At 32.9% G+C, this 18979-nt stretch overlaps 1 protein-coding gene across 1 annotated transcript in view; it reads left to right on the forward strand.

Moving 5' to 3' along the window:
* Positions 1-2569: 2569 nt before the first annotated feature.
* LOC121985291 (vacuolar protein-sorting-associated protein 33 homolog) overlaps positions 2570-18979 on the forward strand; it is a 65366-nt gene continuing 48956 nt past the window's right edge. The window contains exons 1-11 of the mRNA XM_042538652.1: positions 2570-2704; positions 9878-10058; positions 10134-10173; positions 10262-10342; positions 10441-10635; positions 12607-12717; positions 12796-12861; positions 13667-13774; positions 13854-13898; positions 14935-14991; positions 18444-18538. Coding sequence (XP_042394586.1) covers positions 10006-10058; positions 10134-10173; positions 10262-10342; positions 10441-10635; positions 12607-12717; positions 12796-12861; positions 13667-13774; positions 13854-13898; positions 14935-14991; positions 18444-18538 — 851 coding nt within the window. The 5' untranslated portion in view covers positions 2570-2704; positions 9878-10005. The remainder of the gene's footprint in view (positions 2705-9877; positions 10059-10133; positions 10174-10261; positions 10343-10440; positions 10636-12606; positions 12718-12795; positions 12862-13666; positions 13775-13853; positions 13899-14934; positions 14992-18443; positions 18539-18979) is intronic.

Here is an 18979-nt window from a genome sequence, read left to right on the forward strand (position 1 = left end):
GCCTGGCTCCTCACCGGGACTTTCTTCTGCCTAGCTCCTCACTAGGACTTTCTCGTTGCCCGACTCCTTACCAGGACTTTCCAAATGTCTAACATCCAGTTAGGACTTTCCAGTCAAGTCTCTTGTCAACTTTGACCTACTTAACTTGTATTCTCATCAACCTAGTCAACCTTTTGACCATCTCCATAACCGGACGATTGCTCCAACAATCTCCTTATATTGTCAAACATCAAAACTCAAATCCTGACTCAAGCTTGACTCAACTCAAGCTTAGTCAAACTGGTCAACCTTAACCTAGGGAAATTGCCCCAACATATTGTTCGCGAGTGGGATGCCTTTTGAGGGGTGAAAGTTGCTGGGGTTCTTCACGAGGGGGGACAAGTGGAGAAGCCCTCGTGAGAGTGGGAAACACCCACAATCGTTGCAAGAGGGAGGATCGCTATTAGGGTTCTTTGCGAGGGGGGAAAGACACTAGAGTTCTTCGTGAGAGGGAAAGTTGATAGGTTCTTCATGAGTGGAGAAGCCCTTGCGAGAGCAGGGAACACCCTGAGATCGTCGTGAGATCACTACAAGAGGGAGGATCATCGTGAGATCGTCGTGAGAGGGAGGATCACTGCGAGGAGAAATGTCGCGTGCATGTGCTAGGGGTTTCTGTGAGTCGAGAACCATTTCAAGTTTGATTATATCTGAGGGGCAGATTGAGATTTGATAAATCTGCAGGGTAATTTCTACTAAAAAATTTTATTTTTCCATAGTTTTTTTATTCTGGATTGCATGCCCAAATTGTTGATGTATGAGGTATGTTTCATGACTCAGGAATCACCGATTAACTAAATTAAGGTTTTTATTGACAATCTTAAATAAATAACTAAGATTATCAATAATAACCCTGAACCAATGCACTTAGAATTATGGTTAAGCTATTTGGGCTTCCGGACTAGGTTTACTGGTTTATTTAATCCGTTCGACAAAATGATTAACCAGGCTAGGTAACATCGAGCCTGGAGTAATCGGCCGGCCCTACGGAAGTTTTCTATCGGCCACCAGGGTAAATCGGGAAGCGCTCGTAGCGGACAATCCAGGAGCCCAGCATCTTTTAGTTGCGTGCCTCATTTGGAGAAAAAATTCCTATAAATTTATTATAACTGGGCTCGAACCGAGGATACCTGATGACAATCTAGATGCCCTGCACCATACCCCGGGGCCATTTAATCCGTTCGACAGAATAAGGGGGGTGTATTCAATATTGGACTTTTAATTACTTTGAATAACTTTTGTGGATTTTAAAAGTCTAGTTGTATTCAATCTAGACTTTTATAAACTCTATAGAAATCTAATGATATTTAAATTGGATTTTTATAGAGTTTTAAAAAGTCATGTGGTATTCAAACTCGACTTTTTAAAACTCTATTAAAATCTTTTGGTATCCAAAATTTTAATAGATTTTCATGGATTCTTTTAGAATCCCTTGGATATAAATTTTAACCAATGAGAGCTCTCCAAAATACTTGGTACAAGTTTAAATATAAAATAAAAAGTCTTCTCCTCACCCTTGAGATTTCTATAGACTTCAAATCATTTTAATTTTTTACGAAGAAGTCCTTTCTCTTTCCGCTCCTCGATTTTGATTATTTCTTTGAGCCTCATCCAGAGCCTACCAATACAATAGTATACAGTCCAACTTGACGCATATTCAACAAAGAATCTTCACCGCCTTGATCAAATTTAACACTGTTCTCGATGTTATTCCTTCACCACTTTGATCACATCGACGGTTTACCATAGAGATTACTTTAGGGGTGTGTTACACTCTGTTACAAAACTAACTATACATATTTTTTTTTACTTTATTATTATTATTTTTTTGAATTTTATGCTTTTCTCTATTTTTTTGTTTTTAAATTTTACGTTTTTTTTTAAATTTATGTTTTTTTTAGTTTAGGTTTTTTTTTTTAAGTTTTGACTTTACGTTTTTTTAGTTTAAATTTTTTTTAAAGTTTATGTTTTTTTCTTTAATTTTTTTTTTAAGTTTACGGTTTTTTTAGTTTACCTTTTTTTTTTAGTTTATTTTTTTTATTAGTTTACCGTTTTTAATTTTTTTTAAAGTTTACAATCTTTTTTTAAAATAAAATTTTTATTATAAAAAGTTTTGTTTGTGCCGGATTGCATAATTTTCTTCGCAGGAGTGTCGTTCTGATGAATTTTTAGTTGAAAGCTTCATCATCCTTATCAGAACAAGTTTATGGTGTCGATTGTTTTGATTAATTATCTGATACTCAAGAACAACAACGAGCAAATGTCAATGCATGGAGAGATACAATAGCGAATCGAATGTGCAGCGATGTTTATCATATTGGCAATAACGAAACGAATTTTTCTTTCTCATAAATCTACAAGTTTACATGAAAAAGTTTATAAATGTCTGTAAAAGTCTTACAAAAATATCTATAGAACTCCATAGAATTCTTTTCACAACTACGTGAGATTCTATACAAGTCAATAAAAATCAATCAATTCCATAAATATCTATCATTAAAAAAACGTTAATGAAAATCATTCAACCTCTTGATTGAATACACCCTAAGATATCGGTTGCTGAAACTTCATTGGTTAATTAACTTTCCCCTAGTCTCTTGCGCGGAAAGTTTTCCTCCGTCTCTGGTCATCGTCGTCGTCGTAGTTGGAGAAGTACAGCGTGAGCGAGGTAGGCGCGCAGGGCACCTCAGATAATACCCGATTTCTTCTCTCCGTCTCTCGTCGGGCTCGCGAGGCCGAGACCGCGATGTCGGCATGTCAGACACCGCGAGGTCGCGACCTCGCCTCGAGGCCGAAACCTTGGCCGCGACGCGCGACGTGGCCCTGCTGCGCGGCAGGGATGACCGTGGGCAATGCCATGGCCGCGCGATGCGGCCCTGCCGCCCTGCAGGGATGGCCGCGGGCAATGCCATGGCGGCGCGACGCGGCCCTGCCGCCCTGCAGGGATGGCCGTGGTCAGGGATCTGTCCCTTTTTTCTTGTCCATTTTTTCTTCTGCATTTTTTACATGGTCCGTTCTTGTTGATTATACTGATAGAGATTATAATTGTTTCTTGATCGGCCCGAGGTCACGGGGTCGAGAGGCTGCCAGTGAGTTGTGACCTCGCCGCGAGGCCCAGGGGTTGGGCAATGGCTGGAGGAAGCCCATTTTTTGCTTTTTTTAAAAATACTTTTTCCTATCTAATTATTCCTTTGACCTTGTTATTTCACATCTCATGAGTAATGTATTAATCAATAAAATGCAATTTAATCAAATTGGAACAATCAAATTTGAAACTTAAATATGTCTCAACTTATCCTATGCAATGATCTCAACATGCATCATAAAAATACAACAAGTTGTATCTGACTCTTTAATGTGTCAACAAATATCAATTTAATCAAAGAGGTTCTGATATATGTATTATGTTTGAATTCTATAAGTCTTCATCATTCATTTTAGACATAAAAGAATTAACAAATCATTTTTCTTTGCACATGGACTTATCCTGATGTGCTAACTAAATAAGGTTGACTTATCCGCTCTTAAAAACTTGTTGGCATTTCATAAAAATAAGAATGAGTTTTAGAGATTGCTTTAAACAATATAGTGATTTATTCGCCTTGCTCACCAAGTTCTCCCCTTTAGTAATAAACATCGAAGGCCTCCTTCATTGATTCAAATGGAGAGAGAGGATAAAGAGTTAAAGATGGAAATGGTTTACTTAGCATAGATAAATGTATGATGTGACTTCAAAAAGTGGTAATGGAAGACCTTATATAGACAAGAATAATTAATAGACACCCTTATGAAGTGTGATGCGGTGGTAAAAACTTTGAGAGGAACAATAAGAGAATCAAAGTTCGAATCTCAAATATGATGAATATTTTAGAGGTCAACTTATGAGTGTGCATAAGTTGTGCTGCGAAGTTATCTAGTAGGTGAATCAGGAAAGAATGTCTACCTCTAGAAATAGTCGGACGAAGCATAGACATTTAGATTACCCAAAAAAAGACGCATATGAAAATTCACGAGGATAACTTATCTCACACTGAAGATACCTAATTGAAAAAGTAGGCACAATTGAATATTCATGCAGGAAGAGAATGTTTGAATCATTGCAGTAGATGAGCTTCACTAGCATAGTTGAAGAGGCATAATTTTTAAATTTTCTTTGTCCCTATGTGGATAGATCAAACCAAACAAAATAGATCAAAGGCTCTTTTCAATAACAACTTATTCCTTTTGTGGAAGTAACATTGTAAATTTTGTATAACCTCTACTTTGTCCCTACAACTTGTGCTCTTCGTTGTAGTGTGAAAGTGCTAGAGTCACAGAAGGAAGTTTGTGACCTAATAGTGATCAATGATAGTGGTGGAAAGAGGGAGGGGGGAGAGAGAGAGTATTGCGTCTTCTAATCATTTATCATTTTTTATGATGATCTTACTTGTTAGGATCAAACAACTAACTAGAGGGGTGAATGGAGATTTTGCAACATGCAAGTGTAGTTTTATTTACTCTTCTCTTGATAGGGGAGAGAGAGAGAGTATTGCGTCTTCTAATCATTTATCACTTTTTATGATGATCATACTTGTTAGGATCAAACAACTAACTAGAGGGGTGAATAGAGATTGTGCAACATGCAAGTGTAGTTTTATTTACTCTTCTCTTGATAGTAAGGTCATAAAAAATAAAAAATTATAGCAATGGAAATGAAAACATAGACAATCACACTTACCAAAATCGCTAGCACATTTGTTTAACATGATTTAGCAACTCCCAAACTCGTCCACGACTTATGATCTATCAATTGAATGATTGATCACTCTCAAAAAAGCACTGCTAAATTTCTCATTCTTAGTCAACTACCAGAGGTGGAAAACCTCTTACAAGCCCAAGGGATTATAAAGGAATCACAAGAGAAAAGCATTGAGAAATACAAAGCTTTTAATAAAAGTTTAACCAGTCTATTTTGTTAATCTTGAAGCCACCCGAAGCCCTTTTTTATAACCTTTGCAATTTCGTTGTAAGTTGTTTGTCACTAAACAATTGATTGGTGTGCGCCATCAGTTTGTTGGTCCCATGTGGGTATGTTAGATTTCTAGAGGGGGAGGGGTGAGTAGTGTGCTTGATAAAACAATGTTAGTAGTGTTGGGAACACTGTTCTAAAACCTTTTTTCACATGCTATGGTCTTAGCAAGGTCATAAAACAATGTTAGCAGTGGAAATCATAAAAGACTGAAACCAACACATACCACAAGACACTTAGTAATATGATTTATAATTGTCCAGAATCACTATGTTCACAATCTATGAACCTTTAGGAGAGACTCTTGAAATCCACTACTTTTCTCTTCTTCGATAAAATATTGAAGGTGGAAAAACCTCTTACATTATCAAGGTTGTAAACAAGAGGAATGTAAAAGGAAATATAGTAAAACAATGATATTTAAAACAAACGAGCATAACACCATAACTTTTATATTTTGTATTAGATGGTCTTGTTTTGACCCTATGAACCTCTCTTTCGAAGTCCTCGTCCATGAAGTGCTTCACTAGCATGAATTTGTCAATGTCACACCCATCAGTTGACTAGTAAAATACTATTTGTCAACCTGATGACCATATCTTTTGCTTGCGACCATTTCTCCTAACTTAATTCTGTGATTACTCCATCCAAGACCATCGGTCAACTAGTCATTAATCTTTGGTCGATTGCCCTGGCTAAGTCCCTAGCTTAAGACAATTTCATGTGATTTCTTGGAGAACTCCTACATTAGTTGACGATAATAAATTTATATTTAGTTGATTAGACTAGCAGTCTATTGCTCATAAGCTATCAATTAACTATACACCACTTGATACAAACTTTAGTGAGTTTTCTAGTCAATTGTCTTAGTCGACTTGTAATTTTACTCGACCTCATCTAATGGATGAGTTTGCCTAGGTTGAGTTTAGGGGTGTAATCGAGTCGAGCCGAGCCGAACTCTTGAATGTTTGAGTTTGACTCATTTATAATCGATCCGAGCTCAAGCTTTATTTAACGAATATATTCATGACTTACGAACTTATTCGAGTTTTTATCGAGCCTAAACGAATTTAATAAATATAAATTATAAATTTAAATATTTATTAAAAACTAAATTATATATTTAGAGAAAATTATAATATTCTTATTAAAATTTATAATTTTATTCTAATAAATAAATTTAATATATTTGTCTATATATTTCATAGGTAGAGTGTAAAATCTATAAATTCAATATCAAAACTATAATTATTTTTATTTAAAAGTTGATTCATGAGCTTAATGAACATGTTCACGAGCTAACGAGCCGAATATTGTGAAGCTTAAGCTTGGTTTGTTTATCTTAACGAGCCTCATTAAACGAGCTCAAACGAGTTTTTATCGAATCAAGCTTCGAATAGCTCATGAGCGGCTTGGTTCATTTACACCCCTAATTGAGTTCTAATCTCGCCCAATTACAAGCCCACTCAAACTCACAATAGCCGCCTTACACTAACCTCGCCCCTTAGATACACTATGCCCACTATCTCCTTTCTTGCATCATCCTTCTGTGTACTCTTCTGCCAACCTTCTTGTCCCTTGAATGCATTGAGCTTATTGGCCCTTCCTATGCCGTTTTTCATGCTCGCTTGCCTCTTATTCTTCCTATCACAACCAACTTCGATGCTCGAAGTCCTATGGTCCCTAGGGTGTCCTATGTCATCCTTTCTATTTTTCATATTAATAATCTATCGACTATTTACTAACCATCAATCGATTGTTGTCATTAATTGCTACCCAATCAACTCATCCATGAGTAGAATCATTCTGATTCTATTCACTAGTCCATCAAACCTAGTTTACTGTCCAGTTAACTCAAGGTCGGCTCAAGGCATAGGCCTTTAAGGCCTATGCCTAGGGCCCCTATTATATTGGGGCCCATAAATTTTACATATATATACCTATATAAATTAAATATGAATATTAATTTAAAAACATATGAGTATGGATATTAAATATTTAAAATTATAGTTAAAATAAATTTTAGTCGAGATTTATTTTTATCGATAATTTTAATTTTTTACTAGCTAAATTATATTTGGTCAAAAATTTTAAATTTTTTATAGAATAAATTTGGATCATTTTTATTTTTCACTCGTGTTATTAAATTGATAATTTTAATTTTTTTACTATTAAAATTAGATTTAGTTGGTAATTTTTTTTATTAAAATTTAATTAGTAATTTTTAATTTTTTAATGATAAAATTTTAATTTATTAATCAAAATTAAATTTTGTTAATAAATTAAAAATATTTATTGGTTACACTTAATTGATATATAGTTTTGTTTGATAAACATATTTTTGAAAGTCAAAAATATATTCAATAATGTAGTATTATTTCTTTCTTAAATTTTATTTTTCTTTCACTTTATTTTAATAATTCACCATCAATTTTTTCTAGCTAAATATTTTTGGATAAATAAATTTTATTAATAATTTATCAAAGTTAAAATTGATAAAAAAAATAGTTTAGTTCACGAAGCTCCCGTCAATGAGGGATTCCGAGGAAGAGTTTATTATACGTAATGACTATATCTAGTACTCGAATATATTTTCTCTAGGTCATACAATAATTTTACTGTTGCGCCGAGACTTTCCTTCCTCGAAGTTAAAAATGAATGATATTTTTTTTTAAAATTATAATTAAAATGTATATTAATAGTATTACAATAATTTGTTACTGTTTCTAAATTAGATAACCTAAAATATTTTTTATTTTTAAAATTTTACTAATAATAAAAAAGTGAGGTTTGACATAAGATAAAGTTATTGCTACGTGGCCTAGTTGGTCACTGCTTCTAATTGTATAAATAATCATTGACAATATATGCAAATGCCCTTTTAAATCTTACTAAGAGAATTAAATGTCACCCCTGGGACATGATTAAGTTGACTAATACGGGTAGATATTGTTACAATGGGCAAGGTGTCGAATCTCGGCAAAGTCAAGAAAAATGCTCTTCCCGCAATGGCCAATTGCAGCTTCTTGATTTACATCCTCACAGATGGTCATAGGATCAGTCGTGTTGGGCTGCTAGGGTGGTAAATTCAACCTTTTGCTATAACTAATAAAATTAAATGTTTCTAATAATATTTATTTTAAAAAATATTAAATTCTTTTTTCCGCCTAGGGCCTCAAGAATGATTGAGACGGCCCTGAGTTAACTAATCCACCAATTGACTCGATTTCACATCAATCGACTTCTCTAATCCACAAACTCGAACTTATCATAATTTTGGAAATTTAGTTTTATTGAATGCATGTTTCATTAGTCAACTCCAACACTAATTGACTATTCCATATCAATTGAGTGGTCAAACATCAAACCCTAAATCATTTTAGGGTAATGGCTTCCCAGCCACTAGCCAACTGATGCCATAACCAATTAACTAACAGCACTGACTACAACTACTTCTAAAGTCAAGTTCACTTATATTGAGTTCTACCCTTATTCTCATGGATAGGTGACTCAATACTCAATTCACTAGAGTCCTACCTTTTGAAACTTAAATTTGCACTCAACCATCTCCTATCAAGCCATATGTCCCTTTAATAGATTCGAGTCCTCAGCTCCTCCATCTGCCATCTTTCATACCTCTTACCTATGTAGTTGCCCTTATCAAATGTCATCCTTGTTGGCTCAGTGTTCCTTGTCATGTGGTCCCTCATTTGCCTCATGCAACGTTCTCTAATCTTTATGGACATCGAGCTATCAAGTTGCCAACCTGGCTGCACTAGGTCTTTACTCCAAAGGTTGCTTCAACACCACCTGTGGGGTATGGTAACACTTGGAAGGCTCCTAGGAGTGTAATGATCTTGGTTTGAAATGATTGGTTCCTAAGGCCGTCAATGATGGCCTTACAATATTCAAAATTTTAAAATCTTGACAGGGTATGAACTAGGGTAGTCCTAAGAATACTTTGATGGTGTTGGTGAGTAAGTTTGATAAGCCTAGATCCTTTAATGAACTAATGTCAAATTGTCTTAAGGTTGTGAAGATTTTAAAAATCCACTTCTCAATGTAAGTCATGGAATCTAGGGCATGATTACACTCAAAAGGCTTCCAAGAGTGAAATGGTCTTAGTTTAAAGCAATTCTGATATTCCTAAGGCCATCATCGAGTTTTGGCCAAAACTCGTTGATGACCTTAGATACCTCAGAAACATTTCAAATCAAGTTCATTATATTCTTTACATCTTCCTGAGTATTTCATAACCTAGATAGAGAGTTGTGAGTTTTAAAAATTGGTACAACTTTGAAATACTTTTGAGAGTTGTATAATGGTTCTAGCAGAGTTATGGGTAATTTTGATCACAAATTGAGCGCAATAAATTTAGGAATCGATTGGTGAACTTGACTAGTGCACAATAGTCAACTCATAAAACAATGACATAATTGAGAAGAACTACGTGATTTGATAAATATGAAAGGAGATATGTGTTTTAGATATCATGAAAAATTGCATATACGGTTTTGCATATTGTTGAAAAAAATAAAAGCGTTGACATAGTTCGCTATTTTTTACATATATTATTAAAAGAATATTTAAGGCGCTTTTTTAGTTTATTTTTTTAAAATGACTTGGTCAATTTGTCTCTTTTACTTTTAATCATTAATTTTATTAAATGATTTGAATGGAATGATAATGTTGTAAATAATAATTTTTTAAAACTGTGTGAAAGTATTTTAAAATTTCAAGAATATTTTGAAAAAAATAAACTTTTACAGCGATTTTTTTTATGAAGATTCAATTAACAAAAACTATATATTTATCCTATGTGATATTGGACAGGCCACACTTCGATATCCTTGCCGTTTTAGGCTCATTTTGTGCCGTCCAGTGTTGCTGTCTCATCTTCCCTTTTGCCAGCGAACAGACAGTGATAGAAGTCGAGAGGAAGCCCTCCGGTTTGATCTCGCATGGCGCAAATTCCCAACCTCGACACCGCTCCTCTTAATCTCACTTCCCTTAGGTAGATGCTTATGGGTTTTGTGGATTTCTCATGTTCTTATTGATTGTTGATCGATCGGCCTGATGTTTATGGCAGGGAACAATCTCAGAAGGAGCTGCTTAACATCCTTAAGAATGTGCATTCCATTTTCCAATTGTACCAATTCCCAACTATTATTATTTTTCAACCCCTGCGTTTTGAAGTTTAGGACTCGATTTTCTCAGATTCGAGGTAATAAATGCCTCGTCATTGACCCAAAGCTCAGTGGATCGCTTTCTCTCTTGATCCAGACGTCGCTCCTCAAGGTATCTTTGTGTACATGCTGCTTTGTTTCACTGCAACTCACCTTTTCTTTTTAGTGTACTGTTGTTGATGTAGTGGGAGCATTCTCTTGTACGAGCAGGAAAATGGTGTTGAGCTGCGGCATCTCTCTTCCGAGCCTGTTCAAACTGAATGTTCCAAGATATTGTATCTTGTGCGATCCCATACCAACTTGATGAAGCTGATTTCGTCAAACATTCACAATGATCTATCCAAAGGAGTTCAGAGAGAATACTTTCTTTATTTTGTTCCGCGTCGCACAATTGTTTGTGAAAAGGTGAGTTTTCTTACATTTTTGACGAACTGTAGGTTTCTCACTGTTGTGGACCGAGTATGGGCAGATATTATAGAACTGTTTGGTAAATTTTGGAACTACCCCTATTTTCATGATTGCAGTACGCATGAGATTGTTTATACACATCTACATATATGCATCTGTTTAAAGGTCAAAGCATATGTGCGCCTGATGATAATTTCTGAACATTTTTGCTATGAGAGTTTCATATCAAGATAAAATCTTTTTATAAGTCAACTAAACTTAAAGAGTTGAGCTCATATCATTGTTCTAAATATCATAGTTTCTCCTTTTTTTTTTCCTTTTATTTTGCTCGTGCCTAATAAACAATCTTGTCTATCAAAAAGATAATTTGTGCATTTCCTTTCATTCAGTAGCAGTCTACTACAACAACAAGAATATCAGTCCTAGCCATGTGGGGTCATTTATATGGATCTTATTCCACCTTTGAAATCTATGCAAAGATATTTTCATATTTTTTTCCCTCTTAAGGGTGCTGGATGGACATTTCGGCCTTCATTTTTCACTATAATGCGCATTGTTTAGAGCTGAGAAACATCTATGTGCTATATTGATGCTTCCTCTCTTTAGCCATGAAATTCCAAAATAAGCTTCATGGTGCCTCCTGATAATTGAGTGTTATTCTTTACCTATTTTTTGATGGACAACATTCACCAACCTTTTTTTTGTCAAAAGAACTGGTAGCATAATTAGGATAGCTTCGTGCAAGAATTTGATAGATTCCATCCACATAAACCTGACAGGCAATTTGTCAGATTAGGCTTTCAAATTGGTATCCATCAGATCTAGCTGCAATCTAGATGCAGGTTGTGGTTTTCTTTTTCAATTGTTATGCCCCTTATCTCAACATCCAAAAATGTTCCTAATTACTTCCATTTCATACGTTAATTTCTTGAGGATGCATCTAGTCAAAACTAATCAGTTTTCAATGATAGTTCTATTGTTTGATCAACTGGTGGATTTCCTAGCCATGGTGCAATTGCCAATTGTATAATAAACAATGTAATTAAAATTTAAGGAGCTTGACTTTCTTATAATTACTATTTTTTTTTATCATTTGCATCTTTTTTTGGAATTCATTTAGCATGTTAACCTTTGTCAAATTATTTTAATCACATTTATTTTTTAATTTCTTGTATAATAAACAATGTAACTAAATTTTGAGGAGCATGACTTCTATTTATTACTATTTTTTGACCATTTGTATCTTCTTTTAAAAATTTAACATGTTAACTTTCGTCAAATAACATTAGTCACATTTATTTTTTAATTGCCTGTATAATAAACAATGTAACTAAATTTTGAGGAGCATGACATTCTTGTAACTACTATTTGTGATCATTTGCATTTGTTTTCAAATTCATTTAACATGTTAACCTTTGCCAAACAACATTAGTCACATTTATTTTTTAATTTTGTGTATAATAAACAATGTAACTAAATTTTTGGGAGCAAGATTTTCTGTAATTATTTGTTTTTGGTCATTTGCATTTTTTTTACATTCATTTAACATGTTAACCTTTTTCAAATAACATAAGTCACATTGTTTTTTAATTGCTTGTATAATAAACAATATAACTAAATTTTGGGGAGTGTGACTTTCTTGTAATTACCATTTGTGATCATTTGCATTTGTTTTCAAATTCGTTTAACATGTTAACCTTTGTCAAATAGCATTAGTTACATTTGTTTTTTTAATTTCTTACTTATTTTTGCTATGTTTTTTAATAGAAATCCTCTTGCCTAACTGCTTTATCATTGTTTCTATATATTGTTTAATTTCATATTTCTGTTTTCCAGCACCATCTTTCAGGCTTCTATTTCACTGGTAGTTGCCTTTTATATTTTAATTCTATGTTAAAAGAATATAATTGTACATGCTTTTTCATTGAGAATACTTTCCATTAAATGTTCTACTTTATGCTTTTGCAGATCTTTGAAGATGAAAAGATTCACCATCTATTGACTATTGGAGAATACCCTTTGTACATGTTGCCACTAGATGAGGATGTTATATCTTTTGAGCTTGACCTGTCATACAAGGTATATAGCCAAATACACAGTAGAATGAATCATGCTCAACACTTTAAGATCATTTCATATATTTGATGGATATTGTAGGAATGCTGTGTCGATGGTGACACAAGTTCACTTTGGCATATTGCTAAAGCTATTCATAAATTGGAGGTATGTTACTTGTGAGTTATGAGGTGCTGATGAATAGTACAAAATCTTTGCAAGCTTAATTATATGAAAAAGTAGTTGCAATGATATTAAATTAACCAAATTTAATCTATATATACTTTGTGACGGATATTTTATGGGATCTTACAAGGGAAATTCATGAGGAAGAATGTGCTCCCTTTGTTTATCTAAAAATTTTCATTTATTATATTTTAAAATTTTATTCTATATTTACTTATTTATCAATTCAAATTCCCTTTATCCTTGTTTATCATATAAATCAGTGTAAAATGGAGTATCTCATGTCTGATTAGATTGAATTTCTGGAAATTTCCTGGTACTTTATGAATGACATTCTACTTCTTGAAAGTCTATGTTATACTTTTGGTAATTGATATGTGATGGTAATGCAAAAGGGAAATTTAAATTATTCATGGTACTATACTCGTAAATTGTCAAGGGTATAAACATCTGAACACATCTTATCCTCTTTGTGTTGCATATCCTCAATAAAGATTGTTGAGATAAATGTGCACAACCTTAGACCCTGCTGCAAATTGGTGTGCACAACCTTATTTAGACAATTTCTTTTGATTTTTCTACACTATATTGTTTTTTGAGTTGTTAAACATTAAAAAGCTGCACTATCTATAGCATTAGTTTTTGTGATTATGACATTCTCTAATTAGTTAGTACTGTGGTTCCTGAAGTGTGTGTCTTTGTCTCATTATTTGTTATGTATTTATACCAGCTGATATTAGATTTTTTCTCTCCATCTTATGGTATCAAACTTGTGCAAAATTTTCAGTTTTCCTTTGGATTTATTCCGAATGTGAGAGCAAAAGGAAAGGCATCAACAAAGGTTGCTGAAATTTTGAATAGCCTACAAGTTGAAGAGCCAGTTAGCTCAACGGATGTAATGTATTTAACATCTCTTTTCCAAAGTAAACTCTTTAATTGTTCTAAACTTTAATCACTTTCTTCTGGGGCTCCAGCTGGGAATTCCTGAGATAAATACACTCATTTTATTGGATAGAGAGGTACTTCCTTTCTCATACTACATTTTCTGATTCTCTATTGACTCTATTGATGTATAGACATTGTTCACAAATCTGAATGTTGATAGCATGCCAGGTGCAGTTTGTTTGGTTACGGAAGCAGGCAATAAAATGTTGATAAAATCTTTTATATTATTGCATCATTTAGAAATTTGGCTGATTGGGCAAACTTGTTAGGATGATAAGATTATTTGGTTCTGTACTCAATGTTGGCAATTTCCTTGGTAATAATTTCAGCTTCTAAATAGTTGTAGTTTAATTAAAAATAATCAAACAAAGAAGATGTGATAAATTAATTTTTTAAGTGCTTGACTGCTCCATGTAGTTAATGTACAAGGAATTTTAATCAGATAATGTATGCTAATATTTTTTCTTCTGCTCTGGTGCATTCATTTACTTATGTACCAAACTTGCATTTTGGTGTATGCAAGCCTTGTCACATATAGTCATGATTTGAAATCTTGTACTGTGCCGGGTGATGTGGTTGAAGCATATTGTTATGATAAATTATTGAAATTTGATACTAGTTACTAGGTACCGTTAATGTGTTCAGGGTTTAGGGTTTTGGTGTCAATCATGTCAAAAAGTATCATGTTATGCCAACACCCAATACCCCTTTATCTTGGCATGTCGAAAAGATAATGATATCATTTATCTTTTTCTTATTTATCTCCTTCCTCCTACCACCTACAATTTGCCAACACCATAACAATGCCAAAACAATATCATCCTAGTCAAAAATTAAATGGAAACTTCGGCTTGGCTTGAGTTTTCGAACCTTGCATATAGTTAATATCAAACACCCTTTACTAACTTTTGTTACTGAACGCACATATTACTTGGCTTATTTACTTTAATATTGTTCCATTTCATCTCTACTTTTTTTTTCCTTTGTGAACATTATTACTGTTTTAAACCCACAAATTTAACATGCATTTTCTGATTATGAATTGCTTGTAAAAAGCTTTGCTACTACAAAGAATTTTTTGTAATTTCTCTATTTTCACATTTATTGCAGGTTGATTTGGTGACACCTATGTGTTTTCAGCTAACATATGAAGGACTTCTAGATGAGGTCAGTATTGGAGACTTGATACCCCAAGGAGTTGAGGGTACAAATTGATTACTCTATTTTTCAATTGATTGTATATATTTCTTGCTTGCCTTCAAACCAGTATATGAAATCTAGCATTTTCATTTAAGTATGATTCCTCAAATTTTTGTCATATGAACTAGAGGAATTACAAGGAGTAAATCTGGGTAGTGCCATCCATGGAATGAGGCATGATGGTATGGAGTGTGCTGACGATTTAGTCTTTGCATGCACTCTACAAAATTGATCATGGATTTGTTGCAAGGTCACCAATTATTATTATGTGTGTTTGCGCTAGCATTTTCAAATGTCCTTAGTAGTAGTGCTGGACATGTTTTATTAAAAAAAAATTAATGATTGGCCCCTTTACTAACAGCTCAAACCTTTGGGTTAACCATTTGCCAATCAATTTTAACACAGTATCATGGCACAACACCCTAAGTTTAAATGTTACCTTTTAGCAATTTAATCTTATCTATTTATGTGCTATATTTGAGTATGTTCACTCACAATGAAAGGTGAAAATTAAGAATATAAATTTATGAATTAGTGCCTTTCTTAATTGCTTGAGTTTTTAGGATAAGTGATTAACCAATCAAGCTTAACAAGTTCAAAGATATCAACAACACCTTGGACTTACCTTGAAGCAAGGATTAAGGTGCCGAGCCATGCCAGTTGGCATGGATAAAATTTATTGTTCCACTCAGTGAGTGCTGACTGTCATCGAATCTCTTCGGCGCCATTGAAGCATGGATTAAGGTGCCGAGCCATGCTGGTTGGTATGGATAAAATTTATCGTTCCACTCGTTGATTGCTGACTGTTATTGAATCTCTTTAGCGTCAACAATAGGCGGAGAATCTTCCTCTCGCTAAAACTTCGCGATCCCACACAACCCATCTACAAGCTCTTCACAAGGTTGGGTGGCCTTGTTTGATTGCGAGACCTTCGTGATCATGGTAGTTAGGCCTAGCTGCGAGACCTCTCGTAGCAGCCTTGGTTGCGAGATCTCTTGTAGCGGCCTCATCGTAGCCAAGCCATGACATGATGTCATGATACCCCCCCTCTTCTTCTTCTTCTTAAAAAAAATCTTCCATCTTGTGCTTTTCCACCGAGAATTGATTTTCCAGTTAATTCCTTTCCTTTATCCATCCATGAGGGTAAACATAGAGAATAAGCTAATTAAATACGGTTGAACCAAATTATTCTATATATAAATTTGATTTAATTTTAAATTAACCAAAATAAATCCAAATTAAACCTACTTGATATTAATTGTTGTATCTACTTGGTGAACTCCACCTAATCCTAATTTGACTTTCACTCAACTTTAATTTTTAAAATATTAATTTAATTCAACTTAATTAATTCTTTATATTATTTAAAAATAATTGAAAATGTAAATTTTTTAAATAGGATAAAATTTGATATCTAAAAGATTTTTTGTGTTCTAACTTTTGTGATGTCAATAGAGATTGAGAGAAATAGTGTAACATGCGATACAAAAATTAAGTATGACGAGATTGTGTTGAGCTTCTGTTCCTCCGTTGCGTGTTCTCTTTGCTTTAATTCGAATGTCAATAAACAACTAAGGTTCATCACAACGATTTATTTAATTAAGTTAAAAAATAAATTATTTATTTATTTATACTATTTTCAATTTATTTTATTAAAATATTATTTAAAATACATAACACATATTTTGATATTAGTAACCTCACATGTTATGTATTTTACTAGATATATTTTGATTATTGGTATACATTTTAATTCGAATAAGTGATATCATTTTTAAAAAAGAGAGAAATATATTTATTTTCTTTCATCTAAATTATTCAACATTTAAAAACTTATAAACACTCATTCATCCAAGAACTATCATATACATATATATATACATGATTTCAATAAATGAAAGCCACCATCCTCTTATTCTTTTACTATATAATAGAAAATTTAGACAAAATTTTTAAATATTTTTAAAATACAAAAATGTAAACATATTTTTAATCCATGAATAATTTTAAAATTTCAAATAAATGTAAACATAATAAATGCCTAAAACTATCAAAATATATTTGAAGATGTTGAAATCGAAGATTAATAATTTCCTACTATATCATCATCTATATTTAAATAAATTTTATCCTATTTTATCATTGCTAACCAAGCCTTTTTTGGTCTCCTCTTTCTCGATTAATGCGTATATGTGTTATGGTGTCACATCGCATAATTAGGGCATTTATTTGGTGCCTAAGTACATGTTGATACCATCTTGAACACATTTCTTGGAGTTTTCCCTCGACAGGCTCAACTCCGACTTTATCTTTAACATTCTCATTTTTTATTGGTTCATTCTCATATGTTCACACATTTATCTTAACACCTTTATTTTTGTAACTTTCATCTTCTGTTCGTATGCTTGATTCATAACTTAACATTCAACTTTGTATAATATATCGGGTCTAACTGTCATTTTTTAAAACCTCCTTTTAAACTTTAAAGATACCTTACGATATAGAACACAACACTTTTCTCCATTTCAATCATCTTGTCAGTATTTGTGTAAAACATCTCTATAAACCTGTATTTCCTTTTGTAAAAATGAACTTAGATACTTAAAGCTTTTAGTTATAGGTAACTCGTCACCTATTGCCTTGCTATGTCTATTACTACTAAATTTAAATTTCATATCTTTCGTCTTTTCTCCATTAAGTCTAAAACCTTTTACTTCTAATGTCTCCCACTAATATTCGAGCTTAACATTCATGCGTCTTATCTACTAAAATAATATTATTTGCACAAACATGTACCATGATAATGCATCTTGAGTGTGTGTAGTGAGTTCATCTACAACTAGTGTAAAAAGATATGAACTTAGAGCTCATTCTTGATTAGCCCTATTTTTATACGAAACACTTGGGTTAATTTATATGGCTCTTATTATTATATCCTCACACATATTCTTAATTATTTCAATATACGTTCCACTAGCACCTTTCTTTTATAAAATTCTCTATATAATTTCTCTTGGGGCTTTGTCATAAACTTTTTTGATGCCAATCAAGATCATATGTAAGTTTTGTTTATTTTCTTAATATTTTCAATCAATTGTCTCACATAAAAAATTGTCTCCTGAAACATTGTTGCTGCTACATCACCTAAAAAATGAGTAATTGAATATTTCTATTATCTTACATACTTGGATGATAAATTCCTATTATTTTTGAACTAATTCATGAATAAAATCTGGCAAATGATTGGTTCTGTTTGTCTGCAGTGTTTAGGGGATAATTTGGATGGAACATTTCTTTGGATTATTAAAAGAATGTAATGAACAATTTGTCCACACTATTTTATTAAAACTTAGTCATTTGACTTTTCTGTAATTCTATTACACCTCAGTGCTACCATAGTGAAGATTGCTAATATGTAGATTTTGCAAATCAATAATGGTTCAGTGGAGGTTGATACCACTGTTATGGGCAGCCAGCAAGATGGAAAAAAGGTCAAGGTTCCTCTGAATTCTAGGTATATATTTAGTGTATTCATGTGAGATTAAGTATGCCTATAGTATTTATAAGATTTTCATGATAATTTTTTATGGGATTTAAATAAATAAATACAATTTATGTTTAGGTCAAGGTTCCTCTGAATTCTAGGTATATATTTAGTGTATTAATGTGAGATTAAGTATGCCTATAGTATTTATAAGATTTTTATGATAATTTTTTATGGGATTTAAATAAATAAATACAATTTATGTTTATCTTTTTTTTTATAATTAATTTATCAATATTGAACCATGGTGTGTTTGCCTAGCATTAAATGGATTAAATCTTTGGCTATGAACTAAGGATCCCATGAGCATATGGAGAGATAGAAGGGTAAATTCTTAGCTAGAAAAGGTCTTCCTCAAATGTCCTAACATTACACAAGGAGTTATTGTTTTTTTAATAATCATATACACTG

The sequence above is a fragment of the Zingiber officinale genome, chromosome 1B (genome assembly GCF_018446385.1).
Source record: "Zingiber officinale cultivar Zhangliang chromosome 1B, Zo_v1.1, whole genome shotgun sequence".
Lineage (NCBI taxonomy): Eukaryota > Viridiplantae > Streptophyta > Magnoliopsida > Zingiberales > Zingiberaceae > Zingiber > Zingiber officinale.